This window comes from Archocentrus centrarchus, chromosome 21, assembly GCF_007364275.1.
Source record: "Archocentrus centrarchus isolate MPI-CPG fArcCen1 chromosome 21, fArcCen1, whole genome shotgun sequence".
Taxonomy (NCBI): domain Eukaryota; kingdom Metazoa; phylum Chordata; class Actinopteri; order Cichliformes; family Cichlidae; genus Archocentrus; species Archocentrus centrarchus.
This window is the reverse complement of record NC_044366.1, coordinates 17694374-17713585: the sequence shown is the minus strand read 5'-3', so window position 1 is coordinate 17713585 and position 19212 is coordinate 17694374. Positions and strand designations below refer to the sequence as shown.

General features: G+C 39.1%; 1 protein-coding gene across 2 annotated transcripts in view; it reads right to left on the bottom strand.

The window, feature by feature from the left end:
* Positions 1-19212, bottom strand: part of ubr3 (ubiquitin protein ligase E3 component n-recognin 3) — a 47798-nt gene that overhangs the window by 28061 nt on the left and 525 nt on the right. Inside the window, exons 2-24 of one of the 2 annotated variants that reach the window (XM_030757759.1) lie at positions 17647-17786; positions 17174-17326; positions 16750-16905; positions 16287-16327; positions 15995-16061; positions 15777-15907; positions 14636-14864; positions 13864-14043; positions 10663-10796; positions 10457-10543; positions 10307-10372; positions 10129-10218; positions 9792-9920; positions 9625-9677; positions 9388-9521; positions 8020-8105; positions 7787-7928; positions 5681-5777; positions 4613-4754; positions 4167-4271; positions 3898-4068; positions 3096-3128; positions 1775-2220 (exon numbers count right to left, since the gene is read on the bottom strand). In XM_030757759.1, coding sequence (XP_030613619.1) covers positions 1775-2220; positions 3096-3128; positions 3898-4068; positions 4167-4271; positions 4613-4754; positions 5681-5777; positions 7787-7928; positions 8020-8105; positions 9388-9521; positions 9625-9677; positions 9792-9920; positions 10129-10218; positions 10307-10372; positions 10457-10543; positions 10663-10796; positions 13864-14043; positions 14636-14864; positions 15777-15907; positions 15995-16061; positions 16287-16327; positions 16750-16905; positions 17174-17326; positions 17647-17786 — 3012 coding nt within the window. The remainder of the gene's footprint in view (positions 1-1774; positions 2221-3095; positions 3129-3897; positions 4069-4166; positions 4272-4612; positions 4755-5680; positions 5778-7786; positions 7929-8019; positions 8106-9387; positions 9522-9624; positions 9678-9791; positions 9921-10128; positions 10219-10306; positions 10373-10456; positions 10544-10662; positions 10797-13863; positions 14044-14635; positions 14865-15776; positions 15908-15994; positions 16062-16286; positions 16328-16749; positions 16906-17173; positions 17327-17646; positions 17787-19212) is intronic. The other variant, XM_030757760.1, reaches the window with a different exon arrangement.

The window sequence follows — 19212 nt, the reverse complement described above, 5'->3', positions numbered from 1 at the left end:
AACAGCTCATTGAGATCATAACCAAATAAATACCATTTGTGTATTCATATAATCTAATCGACTACTGAAGAACTTTTCAGAATTGCTTTAATTCTAGCAATTAGACTGTTTTGAGGGAAATAAATCATTTCTGTGATAAATGATTGTCCTTCATTTAGAGAAACACAAACTTCTTAAACTGATGAAAAGCACAGTGTTCCGTAATATGGTGATTGATTCTTTAAAGGGGATTTATCATTAGGGTTAGGCAGTATCGTGTGAAGAAGCATGTCTGTTGTGCAGGGACTGCTCGATCACCCACAGGATGTGCATGTAACAAGGGCTATTTTCACATACACAGGACGGGTCTGATTTCAACAAGGCTGTGTTTTTAAATTTTTAAAGGCTGATTATTAAACTAATCTGGTGGGTTCAGCCCTCATTCCTGCAAGCATACAGGGCGAGAGCTGACTGTAAATTAAGTCCCTAATAAGAAGATATAAACAAATGCTGACAGGAGTGACACAGCTCAATAGTTTTCACTGATGGCTTAAGGGGTACCGACAACCAGACTGAAGAATGGGTTTCTCAGTTGCCACTGCCTGTACTGCTGTCTGATGGAAACAGGTCTAGTTCATGAGAAAAGGAGAGGCTGTAACTTTAATTTTGGCTGTGGGGTAAAACCAACCAAGCCCAGAAGCAGACTATTATCAAATAGTTATAAGCCATTCTATCATCATCATCATAGCAGGGGAAGGAGAGACACCGACTAACGGGTGAATGTGTGGTGAAAAGGCAAAACCCACAAAATTAAGTATAAAATGTACAGCATCAATAGCAACACATAGACTGTTTGGCCACATTAAAGTGCATCTGCATCTTGCACATTTGGACCTCTAGTCCAAACAGCATTAAAAATATCTCTTTATTTACACTTACAAATAACCTATTTTGTCATGCTTCATATTTCTCATTGTATATAATACCAACCTTACAGATTATGTCTTATAAATTACAGTAAACATCGCCTAATTCAGATTGAAATGGCCCATGGAATTTCATTCGACTTGTAAAAAAATCCATCTTATGTGTAAGTTGGATAAAATCCGATTCTTCAAAATATCAGATAGATTGGGGTCTAATATTGAATTTCGCAGCAATGGCTTTCTGCTTCACCCCTGAATTTGCTTCCACAAATTTTATAATCTCGTATTTCTACTCGTAGGTGTGAGTTTTAGCTTATGCTTGCCTCCTGCTCTTGCCATGATTGTCTCTGGTGAAATGAACTGATTCGCCCAGTGCAGCCAATCCAGCAATCACATGAGGCACTCAAGCGATCTCCAGGCATTGTTAGCTTGTGTAGTTGAGTGTGAACGAGCTGATGTATGGAGTTTGCGTAGATTGTACATACTGGAGTTGAGGAGGGCTTTAACGCTAAACCAATTTATGCGATCACATTTAATTGGAAATGTATTACAATGGGACCAGATTGTTCATCCGAGGTAGGTGAAAATCTGACTTGTATGATCGAACTTAGGAGATGATTTTTTACTGGAATTAACATTAGGAACAATCGGGACCTGCAGAAGCCATCCAACTAGAGAAAAATCTGATTTGTGCGACTTAGGCGACTTTTACTGTATAACAGTACTATGACTACACCAGCTTCGTCAAGATAATTGTATGGCTGAAATATCATAAATATAATGACAAAATACTAATAAAAAGAAATAATGAGCAAAGTTTATAATGCAGCGCTGAGCTGTGCAAATGAAAATCTGTGAATCAGAATTACCTTTCCTCTTTATCCATGGTTTTCTTGTCGGTGGGACTGTTCTTCTTTGGTGGCACTGGTGGACACACCTTTCCACAAATGTCCTGGATGCTACGCTTGATTTGGCAGCTGCGTGTTGCTGCCTTGGTAAGGATACGTTCAATGGCTGTTATGCCATCTCCATGAGCGAGGCGGCTCATCTCAATGTCCTCCAGCCAGGATGCTGACAGAGAGTTCTGCTTGGACGACATCTTCTGGTGGAGCTTGATGAGGAGGGAGAGCATGCTTTCTCGGATCTCCAGGATCTCTGTCACCAGCTGGGGGGGTGTGCCTGGTGGAACCCAGCGTGTCGAAGAGCTCTTGGGCCTGACAGCCTGGGTGGCTTCTGTGGTGCTGCGGTTGATTATTTCCTGAAACTTCCTCCTGCGTTCTGCCACGAGGCTGAACACCTGAGCTTCACGAAGGTTCTAAGAAAGCATTGAAAATAAACATTTCTTTACAAAAAAAAAAAAAAAAGTAATATTTGGCAAACATTATACATGAAACACCTTGCAACACCATTAGCTCAAACATTTGTTTATGCATAGGTATTCAAGAACCGTAATCCTTTTTCTATGAATTATTCTAGAGGAACGTGAATAAATAAGTACAACCATATATTTAAAAAAAAAAAAAAAACTTGATACAGATCAAGAGCTCCATACATATTACATGTGAAGCTCGCAATACAGAGAAAGATGAAATAGCCCTTCATGTTTCACCATCTTTTACGGAGTGCCTAGGCCATTTCCAAATATTATATAACTAATAGTCTGGTGGACTTTGATGGATTGTAGGTGGGTGTCATTACCATATTCAGACAGGGACGATGCACGTAAAAGTCAAATAAAATGTCCATTATTTCAGATGACATTTTATCAACACTGCTGCTGACAGCACTGGGGACAACCAGAGTCCTAAAGAAAATTCTAATGTAAAGCACACAAGCCATCTGAAGGATTGCCCTGGCCTGACCTGACATTAAAAAAAAAAAAAAAAAAAAAAAAAAAAAAGCACCTGAGCTGCACTGTTAAATAAACATACATCATACAGCCCAGTCAAGGCAACATCAATCATTCTGACATGCGGTTAAAAAGCGTTTACCCCAAACCTGCATTACACACATAATTAGTTTCAGCAGTCAAGAGAGAGAGGAACTGCTGAAGCATAGCATTATACACACACTATAACACACCAAGGCAGACCTCCTTTGAAATGCATCAAACAAACACGTGCAGAGGAAGTCTTTCAGAGTACAGATAAAACAAAGGCTAATGCAGCTGCTTGTGTCATCAACAACTACCTCTCTCCAATTTCCTGAAAGACGCCTGGAGTTCTGTGGAACGAGTGCAGTAATCATGATATGAAAGTGGCACATAAAGCAACCACCAATGCACGATGATAAATAAAACCATAAGTTTGACAGGACAGAGCTAAAAGAAGAGTTAGGAGAAAGAATAAGGGCTGCGTCAGCACTCACATCCAGACTCACAGGTCACTAAGACCAACTTAAAATCAGTCAAAATCTGCTGTGATTCCTATTTGGGAGGGTAAAGTTTACAGGGATTATATTTCTATAGTGGCAAAAAGCCAAAATGATCCAGCAACACTAAATATGATTTGTGCATGCCTCAGAACTGCTAAAATCAGCTTGCAGAAATGATCATCTTTGATTCTTTACCACCAGATTTTTCTCACTTCCTGTTTATCAGAATAATTATAACGCCTCAGAGCTGTCAAACAAACTACAGACATGTTAAGTTACCCCCTCTCTTTCTAAATGCCTCTCAGCAGCTTTGTGATTGTATCTTAATAACAAATTCTTAAAGAACTTTTAGCACCACATAGGATCACTACTAGTGGTGACATATGTTCTGAATACAGCCTCTGATGTGCAATGTTATGTACTTATTAAACACATTTTTAAAGCAGTAATGAATTTTTTTGGGCAAAAATGCTTACTTTCTTTATTTCTCATGCCTTTATCATATATATGAAGCAAGCTTGCAGTTAGCCTAGCTTAGCACAGAGTGTGGAAATAGGAATGTAATCCAAATCTAATGAATGTAAATGTAATCCAGCTCAGGATTTGAGCTGCCTTTTACCTGGCCATAAGAAGCAGCTTCGGTGCTGGTGCTGGGAGGGGCCTCTCTTTTTACCTCTGGAGCCGTCTCAGGAACCCGAACCCTGACAAAGTTGATGACATGGTGGAGATTGGAGAGGAGATTGGTGCCTGGGAACCAGCTGTCGTGACAGTGCTCCTCAATGCAAGGCTCCTAAATAAAAGAAGAACGCTTGGTGAGACACTGGCTGGCACTGGAGGTCTAGACAGTGAGGAGAGTAGTTGCAAGCTAAACCAACCAAAATATCTCACCTCGTCCTCCTTGTTGTCTTGAATCTGGTTGTCTAAACCCAGCTCAATCAGGTACAGCACCATGCACAGCACGTGTTCAGACATGTTCTGATGATCCATCCATATCTAGAATATGATTAAACTATTAGTTTACACCAGAGAACAAATAACCCAAGGTTTACTTGTCAAAATGTATATGCTTTTATATTATCATACATACATAGCATCTTTTAGCCTCTCATTACTACTACCAACACCCAAAAATCAGTGATCATTTGTCAGTGAATTTGCATTTTCAAATACATTTTGCCTTGTCTACAATATGAGTTCTGTTTATTTGGTGGTGCATCTTATGCATTTTGTCAAAATTTCAGCACTAGTTAAAAATCAAGTCATACTACAAACTGCAAAGTAAAATGATGGATAGAGCTGTTTTATACTGCACTGGTAGTGGGTGAAAAGCTCACCTTATAAAGGAGAGTGAATATCACAATGTGCAGCGTCTTGCAGTGCAGCAGCCTGATGAGACCTTTGTAACATGGGTGCAGAGGAGTCCTCTCCTTGTATGGTGGCCATGGGTTGCCAGTGTGAATGCCAAACTGTTTCAAACTAGTGGACAACACCATCAAAAAGGTGAGGAGGAAACAAATCAGAAAAGCAATTATGGCAATAAGCAATTATACTCATTACATACTGAGTCATGAGAGAAATAAGAGTTTGGGGAAGTGACACTGAACAGACAGAGTAAATCACAACTGATTTCGGTCTACACAACAAAACAGCCAAGGGGCAACACTCTATTAGGGATGATGGAATTATTATCATACAGCCAGGGCGAGCCTGACATGTAATCCATCATATTCAAACAGTGTGAATGAGCAACATGAGCCTCGAATCAGACTTTGAAGGTGGCACAGGCAGCTTCAATATGTCTGAGGGAGAAACATGCCCTAGTTCATCTGTACTGAACACAAACACCTGCCTAGAAAATGGAAGCATGTATGTGAAAGAGGTACATGAGTGATCTATCAATAAATAAAATAAAATAAAAGGCTTTTACCAAATGACATTTCAAATACAGTAACACTCAGTAAGAGACAATTTAAGTTAAATTAGTATCTTCAGAAACCAGAAAGAAAATAAACCCTTTCACCTCCACTGATATGTTTATCTTGAGAGACATCTGAAGCACAATCAAAGAAGATGTTCTCAATTCTATTACAATTTAGCCTGAAATACTGATTTCTCTTGACAGCAATCTAATTGGAACCAACTCTATCACCTGGTAGACCTGACCTTTCTTATCATCATGTCCCTTCATGAGTAGTAAGAGAGGTGACCCTATGAAATTCAGTAGAGCATAATGAAGGCTAGTTTTTATCATGACTGAACATGAATACATGCCTGCCAAACAAAGACAACAATAAAAAGAAATATGTACAGAGTTTAGAAAGTGACAGAAAGTGTGTGTGTGTGTGTGTGTGTGTGTGTGTGTGGGGGGGGGGGGGGGGGTCAAAACAATAGTGTTAACTTACAATGCTGCGTATCTGTCCATTGCAGACTGGACATCACGGCGATAGACTGTCCTCAGAACAACCATGATGGGGTCGAACTCTTTCTCCCACACCTCAGCTGGTGAAACAAAAAGGAAGAGAAATGTTTTGCAATCTCTGGTACAAAGTGACACTATTTCACTTTTTCCCTGTTTTCACCTTTACCATAAGCAGTGTAAGTCTGCCCCCAAGTGGTGCTCTAAGATTGGGCCCCATCTTTATCGTTTTTGTTTCTAATCACAAACAACATCAAGGGAGCGGTCTGAAAAAGCAATATAATAGATTTAACATATACTTGTTTTAAAGTGACAACAGTTATTCTCTTTCTGTGCAATTGGTCATTTCCCAAGAATGCACTGAGTGCAATGTGTGTCTATTACCTCATATAGAATACCAAGAAAAACAAACCCAATGAGTAAAGGTGCAAGGACTGTGTTAGAATACAGATTCTGATCTGATGTTGTAGCTGATGTCGATGTAAAGATATAGTAATCTTCTTGCTGGAGAAAAAAGTAAACTGTCTTCCTAGAAATTAGATAAAGTGACTGCTCTTGGATTGATGAACTATTTATTATAAATTCTGGACCATTAAATTGCAAATAAAACACAGTATTTTGTGCTAAAAATGCATCTTTTATTTTATTTTCTACTTAAATATAAACCAGAGCCCAATGACCTGCTCATTACAGAGATCTCCCTGCCTTTCAGGCTGAAAATACTCCTAAATATTGCACTCTTTCCTGGTAGCTGGTTTAGCTCACTGGGTCAAGAAGGCAACCCATATGCCATAAGGCTAATGCAGAGGTTCCGGTTTGAACCCGCCCTGATGCAATTTACTGTGTCTCTCTCCCCCGGTCTTGCTCCCAGCTTTCCTGTCTTCCCTCCACTGTCCTATCAAATAAATGCTAAAAAGCCCCAAATAACATATTCAAATACTCCATGCTTTCTTAAAGCTAAGGCTAACATTGGCCAGTGGAGGGCAGCAGACATCTTTATGCTGCCCCAGCTACAAACTCTGTGGTAGTGATGATGCTACAACCAAGCAGAAAGCATTCAGCAAGGAAAGGCACCCAGCATATGTTGAAACACACTAACAAGCCATGAACACAAACACTAGGTATTTGCAGTGTTGTTGATCTCCGTGCTGCCGTGACTGTATTAATCTGATAAATATAAATTTTGCCCAGGGTGTACAGCATTTTAAGAGCAGAAGACTAACGGGTTTTAGATGCATTTTAAATTGCCTGAAGGCCTAATGTGTCTGACATCTGAAGTGTGGTTCTCGTCAGTGCTGGCAGCTCATGAACCACTCACATCAGCAAAATACAGCATTAGTTTGAGGTTCATCACTTCTGTATTTTTGCTGTCTGTAGCTGATAGTCTGTCTGTAGCCAATAGGGTTGCAGACTAATAGATTCAAACAACAGTTGATCGTTTTGATTGGCTGCTGGTGAAAAAAGGAATAATAAATTCATTTTTAAAAATTCAGTCTCTGCAGAAAGTAGTGACCCTTAGTCACTCAGACTATGACAGACCTTATCATTTACACAGCTGATTGCTTTGCTTATTAGATAATAATTACAGGAAATTCAAAGTGTGGTATTATTTTAAAAAATGTCCATGCTGCATATAAACCTTCGTCTATCATTCGTCTATCTCAAACACATTATTTCACACATTTAAGTAGCCTAACGAGAATGGCCGCTTCCTTAGATAGACAGCTTTCTTGCTGGTTGTGGCAATAACATTCTTTCTTAACACTGGAATTCAAACCATTTTTCTTCCGCCTCGCAAAAATATAATATAATAACAACTAGGCAAATAAATCCTTAACCAAATGACCTCTAGTCATCCAGGAAAATCTTACGATGGGTGCAGTCCCAGTGGCTCGAATACTAACACCAGACAGCCAGATTTTGACAAAACCACTTCTAAAATTGTGTCAACAACATAGATGCAGTTCTGTGTAAAGTCAGCCTTTACCACACCGGACATTTCTGTAAAATCTGTGACACTTCACAAAAAACAGTCACCTGTTACTTTGTCCAATGATCTGTTAGTAAATCCTCCTTCACCAGGATATCCTACCTTTGGGTGTGTACATGCCCTGCTGCATGGACCCTCCAGGCTCAAACACTGGTGCTTTGAAGTCAGCCACAGCAGAGAGCATATCCTCAAAACTACAGCTACCTGGTACAATTCCACTCTTAGGGTTGGGATTTTCAGGGATCTATGAAAACCCTTAAGGAAAAAAAATATATAATGCATAACTGAATACAGTTTCTCATTAAAATGTTTCTTTGTTAAAGACTGAAGGATACAAGGTCTAACAGTGCACTGTGTGTACGATCATTCATACACAACTGAGAGACCATTTCAGCTCGAAGGATCTCATCATCCGTCATCCCTGTTGGTGAGAGTGAGAAGGAGAGCGTGAAGGCAAACTGACAGAGAAGAGATCTGACTTTCACTACTACAGAAGCTGGACAAAATAAGAGAAATGCCTGACAGTGCCATGTTAGACTTCTATATTAAAGTGGCAATCTCAAAGATTTCAGTACTACCTGACTTGGCTATACCCGAGTCAGTGGTTGTAACAGGTCACAGAATTGGGGAAGCAAAACAAACCTTTTGTTTTAATGAAGGCATCAAGCAGTAATGTTGTGCTTCCCTACAACACAAGTCTACAACACAAGTCCAGAATCAGTGACCACCGGCACTTTTTGTAGACATATTTCTGATCAACAGTGGTAATAAGGCGTAAGCTCACTAACACACTGCATTTTCTGTGACTAGAGAAGATATACTCAAAATTTGTGTTTAAGGAGCTACATGCGTTTAAATGTGAAGCTGCAACAGTAGGAAATGTTGCATTTATGGTATTTTTTTTTTGTGAGAGCTTACAGAGTTTATAATACTACAAACGTATCACTAGACTATAGACTCAATCACCAGTCTGCAACATCTGTCTGAGATCCTAACGTACCAGACATTTAATTTTATTTTGTGTCTTTAGGACCTCATTAAATAAGTAAATAATTAGCTGCAACTCAAGACTATCCTTTCAGTAAATTCAAAATGATGTATTTAAATGAAAATCTTGCCACTTTAAATTCCAATAAATTATGAACTGAAGTGTTTTTTTTTTTTTAAGCAGAACCACCCTGTGACCACTGTCTTTTTAACATGATGTAGTTCTGTTGCATTCTGTAATAAGGATGGATCAGTCAGCAGAACATCTGAAACCAACTTCTCCCTACGGGTACCTTGCATCAAAGTTATATGTTAATATATGCATAGAGAGGAATTTTAGTGTAGCCCCTTTGTGTCAAGGCACAATTTTGAAAAGCATTGAACAACTCCATGAACAAATAGTGCAAATAGTTCAAATTATATTTTCAGCCAAGGACTTCATTAGAGAGGGGAATGTGAAAAAGTCACTTCTTATTGTAATACAGCAAAGAAAGACATTCCTGGGATATATGCCAAACACAGAAATACTGCTCCAGCAAAGAGAAACAGTGGTTACATTAACTTGTGCCAACAGTGACTCAACCTACCAACTATCAACACCTCACAGAGCCTCAGCAAAGAATGATTTATTAGGTCTAGGGGAACTCTGTTTACAGTAAGGTAAATTGCTTGCTACTCTGATAAAGATGCTGTACAGTCTCTGTTGAACCACTCACCCAAATGAATGCGAAGGCTTGTTAGTATGACCAGAAAGGTAAGTGCTCCTTCTAGCATCGGTCTCTCCTGCTCAGAGTCCAACACAGCATTCTGATGCTGAGATGCCATGGTCAACAGGTCAACTACTTTAAACCTGCGTCAGACAAGACAGTGTATAAAATGTGTGCATTATCAATTACTTATTTGCAAATTTAAAATGCTTTCTAAAACATAATAATATCTGAAATAGAGCTTACCTCTCAAAAACACTTGAGATGAAGTAGTCAGGATCTAGTCTTGATGCACAAACCTTCAATAACAAAAAAGAGAAAGAATTAACAACTAAATAGAGACAAATGACAAAAGAATTATACACACAAGTGATACTGATAGTGAGCATTGTCTGTGAGGCAGCAATCCTCACCTGCAGCAGATAGATGTCGGGGTCAATCATGGAGTTGCAGAAGTGTGACTGCACGTAGGTCATAGCCTGTCCCTTAATCTGCAGTCCATTCCTCACCCACATGTTGCTGTGGATCTCTGACAGGCACGCCTACAGCCACACAGAACAAAGTTTTAATTGAGTGAGGAGTCTCTACAGACCACAATGCTAGACATGGTAGTCAAGAATCAGTTAAGTTGCTCTGACCCCCAAAGCCATGTGCTCTGGAGATACTTTTACTTGTTTTAGTAAGCACATGGGCACAGATGTGTACAAGACATTCAGGTAAAACCAAATCTGTTGTCTTCCAGTGTTATACCTGGATCTGGAGTGGATGCACCATAATCTTCATCAACATTTCTTGGTCAGGCAGGAGGCTGTCCAGATCCAGACCTTGGCATTTTACAGCCTGGGGATTTTCAACCGAACAACTTTAAAAACACATTTACACATAGAAGAATAAACTGTACACTAAAAGATGAGAGCCAGTGGCATACCTTACTAAGAAACATGGCGTAGTAGCGGTGGAGTGGCAGGTGAAATGTCACTTGATTTGGAGCAGGCTATGACAGATATACAGAAGGTTAAGTTAAACAGGGGAGGGGAAAGCTTACTTGTAAATACAGCAGTTTGCCATTTGAATATACCTCATCAATGAAGCCAATGGCATCAAACCAGATCTGCAAGGTCTCCAGACAGTATCGGACCACAGTTTTAGTGTATTCCTGTGTTTCCTGATGGCAGATAAAATAAGACGCTAGAATTTGATATAGAACAATGCAGTAAGTGCATGCAGCACTGGATGCTTGTAATGTATGCTCCATCAATCCTTCACCCTATGAGTGAGACTTACTTTGACTTTGCAGTGTGTTAAGAGACCCCACATTGGTTGTGCACAGGCCTCAAGCTCTGCTGCAAATGCTGCATAGTACGTCTGAGACTCAAATTCCACATGTTCATTCAGCTCCCGTTTATTCAGATTCATACCTATGACAGTAGGAGGATGGTTACAAAAGATAATCACCACATCATACACAGCTTCTCAATGCTCATTAGTTTAAAAAAAAAGAAGTATTTTTAAAAATTCAATATTTCCCCCCTATTTTTATGCAGAGCACATACTAAAATGTAAGCAGGCTTGTGCATTGCAAAAACTCTCCATTCAACGTGTCAGTTTATGGAAGGAGTGCAATATGCATGGATACAGCATAATAGTGACACTGTGCTCATAGCGTTAGCAAGAGGATACTCAGGCCCACTGTACAAGGGTGAGTGTTATTTTTAGGATTGCGGTAGAGTACACCAACAAGTCAGCAGCACCAACCACAATTCAAATCCAGTGATCAAACGCCCCACAATTCACTTTTTTGGAGGAACTGTTTAAAACAATTCTCTTTCAGAGTAAGGACACATGTTTAACTAAATCTGCAGGAACAATCTTTTAAATTAAGTGACATATTTAACATTATTGTGTTTGAATAACAAAAACTAGGGGTATTGCTATTCTGACAGTCATGTGGTTTGATAACTCTGAAACCACCATACCAACAATAGATGGGATCCAAGCTTGCCTGTCAGACTTGGCATGAATAACTAAATAAAAAGATAAATAAAGAAAAATAAAATTGCAAACATTAACAAGAAGAGCCTATAGGAAACATATAGAGCTGTTCTTGTCAAAGCAAATATGTTTGGTACATCAGTGCATTCGGATCATCATTCCGATTGTGAAAGATGCCAGACATGACAGGCTAAAAAAAAAAAAAAAAAAAAAAGGATGGGATCCAAGCAGTGTCTGAAATTAACTTTCTGACTCACAGGCTAAAGGGACAGTAGATGAAAATATCCACCGGCCTCATACTTTGTGCAACATGTAAATTTGTTTGAGTACATTTTATTGAGATAACGCAGTACTGACTTAATAAAAGAGGCCAGGGAAAATTCAAACCATTTTTTTTTGTTTATAAAGCTCATATTGCCTTGATCTGAAATTTTCACATATTTACACTGCTCAAAAAAATAAAGGGAACACTTAAACAACACAATATAACTCCAAGTAAATCAAACTTCTGTGAAATCAAACTGTCCACTTAGGAAACAACACTGACTGACAATCAATTTCACATGCTGTTGTGCAAATGGAATAGACAACAGGTGGAAATTATTGGCAATTAGCAAGACACACTCAATAAAGGAGTGGTTCTGCAGGTGGGGACCACAGACCACTTCTCAGTACCTATGCTTTCTGGCTGATGTTTTAGTCACTTTTGAATGTTGGTGGTGCTTTCACACTCGTGGTAGCATGAGACGGACTCTACAACCCACACAAGTGGCTCAGGTAGTGCAGCTCATCCAGGATGGCACATCAATGTAAGCTGTGGCAAGAAGGTTTGCTGTGTCTGTCAGCGTAGTGTCCAGAGGCTGGAGGCACTACCAGGAGACAGGCCAGTACACCAGGAGATGTGGAGGAGGCCGTAGGAGGGCAACAACCCAGCAGCAGGACCGCTACCTCCGCCTTTGTGCAAGGAAGAACAGGAGGAGCACTGCCAGAGCCCTGGAAAATGACCTCCAGCAGGCCACAAATGTGCACGTGTCTGCGCAAACGGTTAGAAACCGACTCCATGAGGATGGTATGAGGGCCTGACGTCCACAGATGGGGGTTGTGCTCACAGCCCAACACCGTGCAGGATGCTTGGCATTTGCCAGAGAACAACAGGATTGGCAAATTCACCACTGGCACCCTGTGCTCTTCAGATGAAAGCAGGTTCACACTGAGCACATGTGACACACGTGACAGAGTCTGGAGATGCCGTGGAGAGCAATCTGCTGCCTGCAACATCCTTCAGCATGACCAGTTTGGCAGTGGGTCAGTATTTCTTTGGAGGGCCGCACAGTCCTCCATGTGCTCGCCAGTGGTAGCATGACTCCCATTAGGTACCAAGATGAGATCCTCAGACCCCTTGTGACACCATATGCTGGTGCGGTTGGCCATGGGTTCCTCCTAATGCAGGACAATGGTAGACCTCATGTGGCTGGAGTGTGTCAGCAGTTCCTGCAAGATGAAGGCATTGAAGCTATGGACTGGCCCGCCCGCTCCCCAGACCTGAATCCGATTGAGCACATCTGGGACATCATGTCTCGCTCCATCCACCAACGTCACGTTGCACCACAGACTGTCCAGGAGTTGGCGGATGCTTTGGTCCAGGTCTGGGAGGAGATCCCTCAGGAGACCATCCGCCACCTCATCAGGAGCATGCCCTGGCATTGTAGGGAGGTCATACAGGCACGTGGAGGCCACACACAATACTGAGCCTCATTTTGACTTGTTTTAAGGACATTACATCAAAGTTGGATCAGCCTGTAGTGTGTTTTTCCACTTTAATTTTGTGTGTGACTCCAGATCTAGGCCTCCATTGATTAATAAATTTGATTTCCATTGATGATTTTTTGTGTGATTTTTGTCAGCAGCACATTCAACTTTGTACAGAACAATGTATTCAATGAGAATATTTCATTCATTCAGATCTAGGATGTGTTATTTGAGGGTTCCCTTTATTTTTTTGAGCAGTGTACTATTAAATGCACTGAAAGCTCAAAAAGTAAATTTGCAAGTTTTGTAATAAAACTACTGCACACAGGAGCAGAATACCTCTAAACAACACTATAATGAGGTAGAGCCCTTCAGAAAGTTTATATTACATGACTTGTACAGTATTTGCCATTCTGGCAGCTAAGCTTGTGACATTTACCTGCTAAATGGAAAATAGTAGGTGTTCATTTCAGACCCTTGATACAAGTGAGCAGGTTATAAGATAGGTGACAAGTTTCCCTTTAAACACATACACAGTGGGAGAGCTGTTATTATGTAACTGTGCAATACAAAGGCTCTGCTTACAGAGAGCAGGCTTTTTCATAAATGATCCTTTGGTAAAAACTTGCTTTGAATTGTTGGACCTGTCCTCAAGTATACACAATAACTCCTGCTGCTCTGAGTGTGAAAATGTGTGTGTAAAGGATTAACTTAGCTCAGACAAAAGAAAGTAATATGGCTTACCTTGGAAAAATGACACAAAGCTCATCCACAGCATCAACAATGAGTGGTCTTCCAGGAACTTTTTCGCTACACTTTGGTGTGAGAGGATGTTAATGAAATCACTAACTAGGGGCCAGTAGGTGTTGTTCTTCAACAGTGCTTCACTGCAGTTCACCACGACATGCCGATTGTTCTCTTCATCTGAAAGAGAGACAGTGAAACAGGAGACACATTCAACTTATTGATAATTGAGCTCAAATTGTATTTAGGCATCTAGAGGAAAGAAATGAAGAAAGACTTGGCTCAGTGTGTTACATAAATCAGCACCTGGCTGCTATTATAATACTTTCAATAACTAAAGCTTCAGCATTTAAAAGGGCTGCACCCGAGAAATGAAAACTCAAGCTTATTTTACTTGGAGCCAGCAATGAAATAAAACATCTGTGCATGTTTTTCCAGCACCAAGAATAATTAAAAACAAAGGGCAAAATTTGCAACTGTGTTTTGTTCTTTAGGAAGTAGTTACATTTAATTCTTTTTTAGAAAACTGAAAGGCTTTACATAACAGATCTGCACAAAGAGAAATAAAAAAAGGCAGCAGTTATGATCACATTACTTGTTGCATAATGGACCTTTTGAGTAGGTGCATATAAAACCATTTCAGTTTTATCTTGAAGTTAAGGCAAATGATAACAATGATCAATCTGAAAAATATGATTTAAAAAAAAGAAAAAAAAAAAAAAAAAAGAACAAACTCATTTAATCAAAATAATGAGCAAACTGGCCGACTGACCTTGAAGTTCACTTTTAATAAGGCAACTCTCCATCATGTAGAGGAGGACTGTGACCATGATGTCTAGCAGCTGACACTCCTCTGTGACATGTCGAGCCAGCTCCTCATTGCTGAACAGCTGCACACTAATGTGTACAATGCGGTTGGACATCGTATCTGACTCGTGGCTTTTCATCAGCGTTTTCATGATGAAGGCGTAATGCTGGACAAACGTCTTTGTAAAGGTGATCTGCCAGAGAGGAAGACAAAAAGCCCGTAACACAATTATGGCTTGCCTTTGAAAACTCATACATACTGAGCATCTGCTTCATTTAGTGAGGCTATACCAGAGCCACAAAGAGCCCAGTTTGATACTGAACAGGCTGGGCAATGCGTGATAACCTAAAAAATAAATCCCACATTTTTTCCCTTTTTTTTTTAATGTAAAGAAGTACATACAGAAAACATTCACATTTAGAGTCCTACTAATAATCTTCTTATTTCTGTTTATATGCTAATACAAAAAGTAAATACTCATATTAACATGGCTAAAGTTTCAAATATGTGCAAATAATCCCTGTCAGCCAAAAGCTCAGGCTTCAAACAACTCTAAACACTCCAGTTTCAGGACCTGTATGACATCATTGAGTCTGGATATTCCTAATAAGGTCATCTCAGGGACACAGGTGTGAGCACACTACTCTGCTGTTCAAACCTTCTATTTATGAGGAGCAACCAATCAGAATAAAACTGGCTTTGAGGTAAGGGGGAGAGAGAGAGATAAAACAGCTTGTTTGCATAAAATGAGGGGCTGCATCAAAGCCCACTATAATCTAAAAAAAAAAAAAAAAAATTCCCTATAAATCATGCACTTTACTGGAGTAGTTCAGCAAGAATAAAAATACTGAGTTGGAAATAAGAATAATTGAATGAACCATCCATTTACAAAACAGATCAACAGTCTGAGATGTCTTGCAAAGTGCAATTTCAACAATATGTCAGCTTTTCCGCAATCAGTGAGCTGTATAACACCCCTGGTATATACCACGGCATACAAAGAACTCATATTTAAACTTAAGATCAGACAGGCATCTAAACGGTGATATAAGGATTTTGTTGCACATAAATTTATATGAAACATTTTAGATGGGAAAGAAAATACCTTGTAATCTTGATCTGGCAACATGTTTAATAAGAACGTGACCATCTTCTGAGGAAACTCGTATTTTATTGTCCAAAACAGCAACTCTTCCAGGAAGCATTTATGCTTTAGAGATTCAATAATACACGGGTCTGAGGACAGAAAAGACACATAATAAATACACATTTCGCTTCAGTTCAGTTCATACATTAAGTGTTAATGCTTTTCTTTATATGCACCTTTAGTATTGCTACTCAGCTTAACCCTCTTCCTCTGACCAACAGACTGCCCTCCATCTTGATCGTCCTTTGAAGAAAACACAAAATAACTTCAAGAAGTCTGCAAAATTTTAATTTCTGAAATAACACATCAGTGCTGCCCAGGTCAGCGATATGGCTTTAATCATTCTTTATAAGGAAGAATATATCACTTATTATTATTTATAAAAAAATTTAATGGACAATAGTAGAAAAAAAACACACTACAAATAATAAAAATTAATCGTTATTTTATGTGCTTGTTGCCACATACTTCTTTACTAGGCTCATCTGGACTCCCTGGTCCGGTGTTTCCTAACAAAACAAATTGACAAATTAAAATACTTAGACACAAAAGCAGTTTCAAACACCACCGGAAGAACAGAAAAAATAATTTAGCAATGATTAGAACATATGTCACCTGTTATTATAACTCCTACAATTTTATTTATGAAAGGTTTGGGCTCTTGATCACTATATGTGCTTCTTTAGTTACAGGCGCTGCATGTGTAATGTGTATAAAACTTGGCAAAGAAAGAATCTACTGCATGTTTAAAGGATTGTGGTGTTTTAAGGAACATGTAATTAATATTATAATATATTCTGTGGTTTACGAGACCATAAATTATTCAAATTAACATAATAAAAATAAATAGACAATATCATGATTTGTTTTTCTTTTTATTGTACAGATATGAAGTAAATGGGTGGTTAAAGAAAATAAATGTTTGTCTTACCTAATAGGACCATCGCGCCTGCACCTCCTTCAGCGCCAACAGCAACATCAGCAGCACCACTCTGGCCTTTTTCCTCCACTGATACCAGACCTGAATTCTTCAGTGCTGACAAATACTTGTCATAGTTCTTCTTAGCATACAAATTCTCTTCTTGGCCTGCAACAGTGAAGCAGTGAGCATCTCAAAATGAAGAAAACTTTTGTGTGTGTGTGTGTGTGTGGGGGGGGGGGGGGGGGGGGGGGGGGGTCCTCATTTCATTTATTTTTATAGGTTCAAATATATCGAATAGAATAATTTTCACAATCAGCTTAGTGCTGAAGCCTAAAATTAAAAAATAAAAAAAATAAAAAAATCAGTGGTATGGCAGTGTCTGATAATTACCAGCCTCTGTGAGTCTAGCACAAACTCTAGGCTGGATATTTACCCATGCTCAGCTCCTTGAATGCCTGCTGATTGGTCAAGATCTTTGTCAGTACAGTCCTCATTGCTCCTCCCATCTTCGTAAGCTCCTCCAGGAAAGAGATCTGAGGCTCCAGCTGTTGCAGGACTTTCTGTAGATCTCTCTCAGTTGAGGTGTCTGTTAAAACAAGATAAGAGATACAAGACCCATGAGACCCAGTACTCCGTGAAAGTAACTCTGGATGTAAACAGTTGTATAACACTTTTATAAGGCTTGTACAGCACGTCATGTTTTCCACATTATATAACAGGCGTGCCAAATCATATCATATCATATATAAAATATTGTTACAGTATTAAAATTAATGAAATGCAAATTAACGTGTCTGGTGTTGTACTTTTAATTAGTGATTTTTACCACACATTTAAATCATAGGGTCAGTTTAAGTAGGTTAGTAAGCATTTTATTTCACGTGTCTGTTGTGACTTTTTTTTCACCTGGTTCAATGTATCCATCTCTCAGATACTGTATGATACACAGGATAAAGCGAGGAAGAACCATCTCAGACATCAAGAGAAGGTCTCGAGGTATTGAAGGGATATTCTCTCCAGTTCTCAACCGATGCCGTCGACAAAACCTGTCAGTGGAAAGAAAAAAAAAAAGCCTGTCAGCAAATTCCTCTCTTTCTCCATTCCACTCAATAATATTTTTTGTTTTAAATCTTAAGAGGTCAACACTTCAGCAACACTTCAGCTTTCATCAGGGTTGTGGTGTTCCTTCACGGGCATCAGACTTAGACAAAGTTGCTCCAGAAACTCTTGGTATGTTTTCATTCTCAGGTAGACATTAAGTAGAATTTGCATTCAGTTTCTGTAACAGTCCAAAGGATTGGTTTGACCAGAGGTGTATTTTCAATTTGTTTCATAAATGTACTGTTGTGATTTTTACTGGGTTGGTCTTTGGATAATAATGGTTAATGGAGGTGAGAATTAAAGGGTTATCCACTGCAACACACAAACTACTACACCTCTTGCTCATACATATTTGGTTATATAAATTCTTATGAGCTAATGTATCTGCATGATACAAACATAATCTCACATCAGAGTAATTTGATACTGAAGATCATAACACTGTAATATAAAAAAAATGGACCTCTGTTCATACCCCTCTGGATTATATATGTATGATCTACTTATGTACATTTCATAATCTGTAAATAACTCATGTAAAGGGCATTACTGTTCAACTCCACATGTTAACAATAACTACATACAATCCTTCCATATACATGATAAAAGACACATGTTCAGTCATAGCGTGCAATATTCTTATGTTCAATCTTACTGTTTACATTCTTCAAAATGACGTTTTTATATATAATCTGCATACGTGTGTGTGTATGTCAGTTATAGATATCTGTTATTCAGACTTTATGCAGCATGTGAGAGAGTATAACTATAATCTCGTTACTTCCATAAGAACAAAAAACACTCCTGAATGTTGAATCCTGGATCTCTGTATGGGTTTAAATCTGTTATACTGTATTTCCTGTCGAGATATCAAACAAAACTGTCATCTCATTATACTCGGGTCAACTCTGGAACCAGACTAATATTTTACTCCATTATTTGATCAAAGCCATGAGTGGAAATTACGTTTTATGACAGCAGGAAACTGTAATCAAGAACAGAGATATGATGTTGAATCACACAAGGAACAGAGAGTCGCTGTTTTAACATTAAGATAAAATTATAACTCTTACTTCACAGTAATTCAAACTGACAGTAAAAAAAGGAGAGCCACACCATATCTAAGTAGCCACACACAGATATGCACAAGCAAACCTGTAACTACAGCTCTCTGTATGATCACTACTGTTATAGCTAGCTAACCTAGGTAACCCTGAGCCCGGGGGTTGTACTGAAACATGACACAGCATCACTAGACTCATAACTGCTGTCGAACTGCCGCGGCACCTTATATAAATTTATAATGGTAACTGCCACTGACCACACACACACACACACACACGAGAAAAATTCACTGGCTGCGCTGATTAG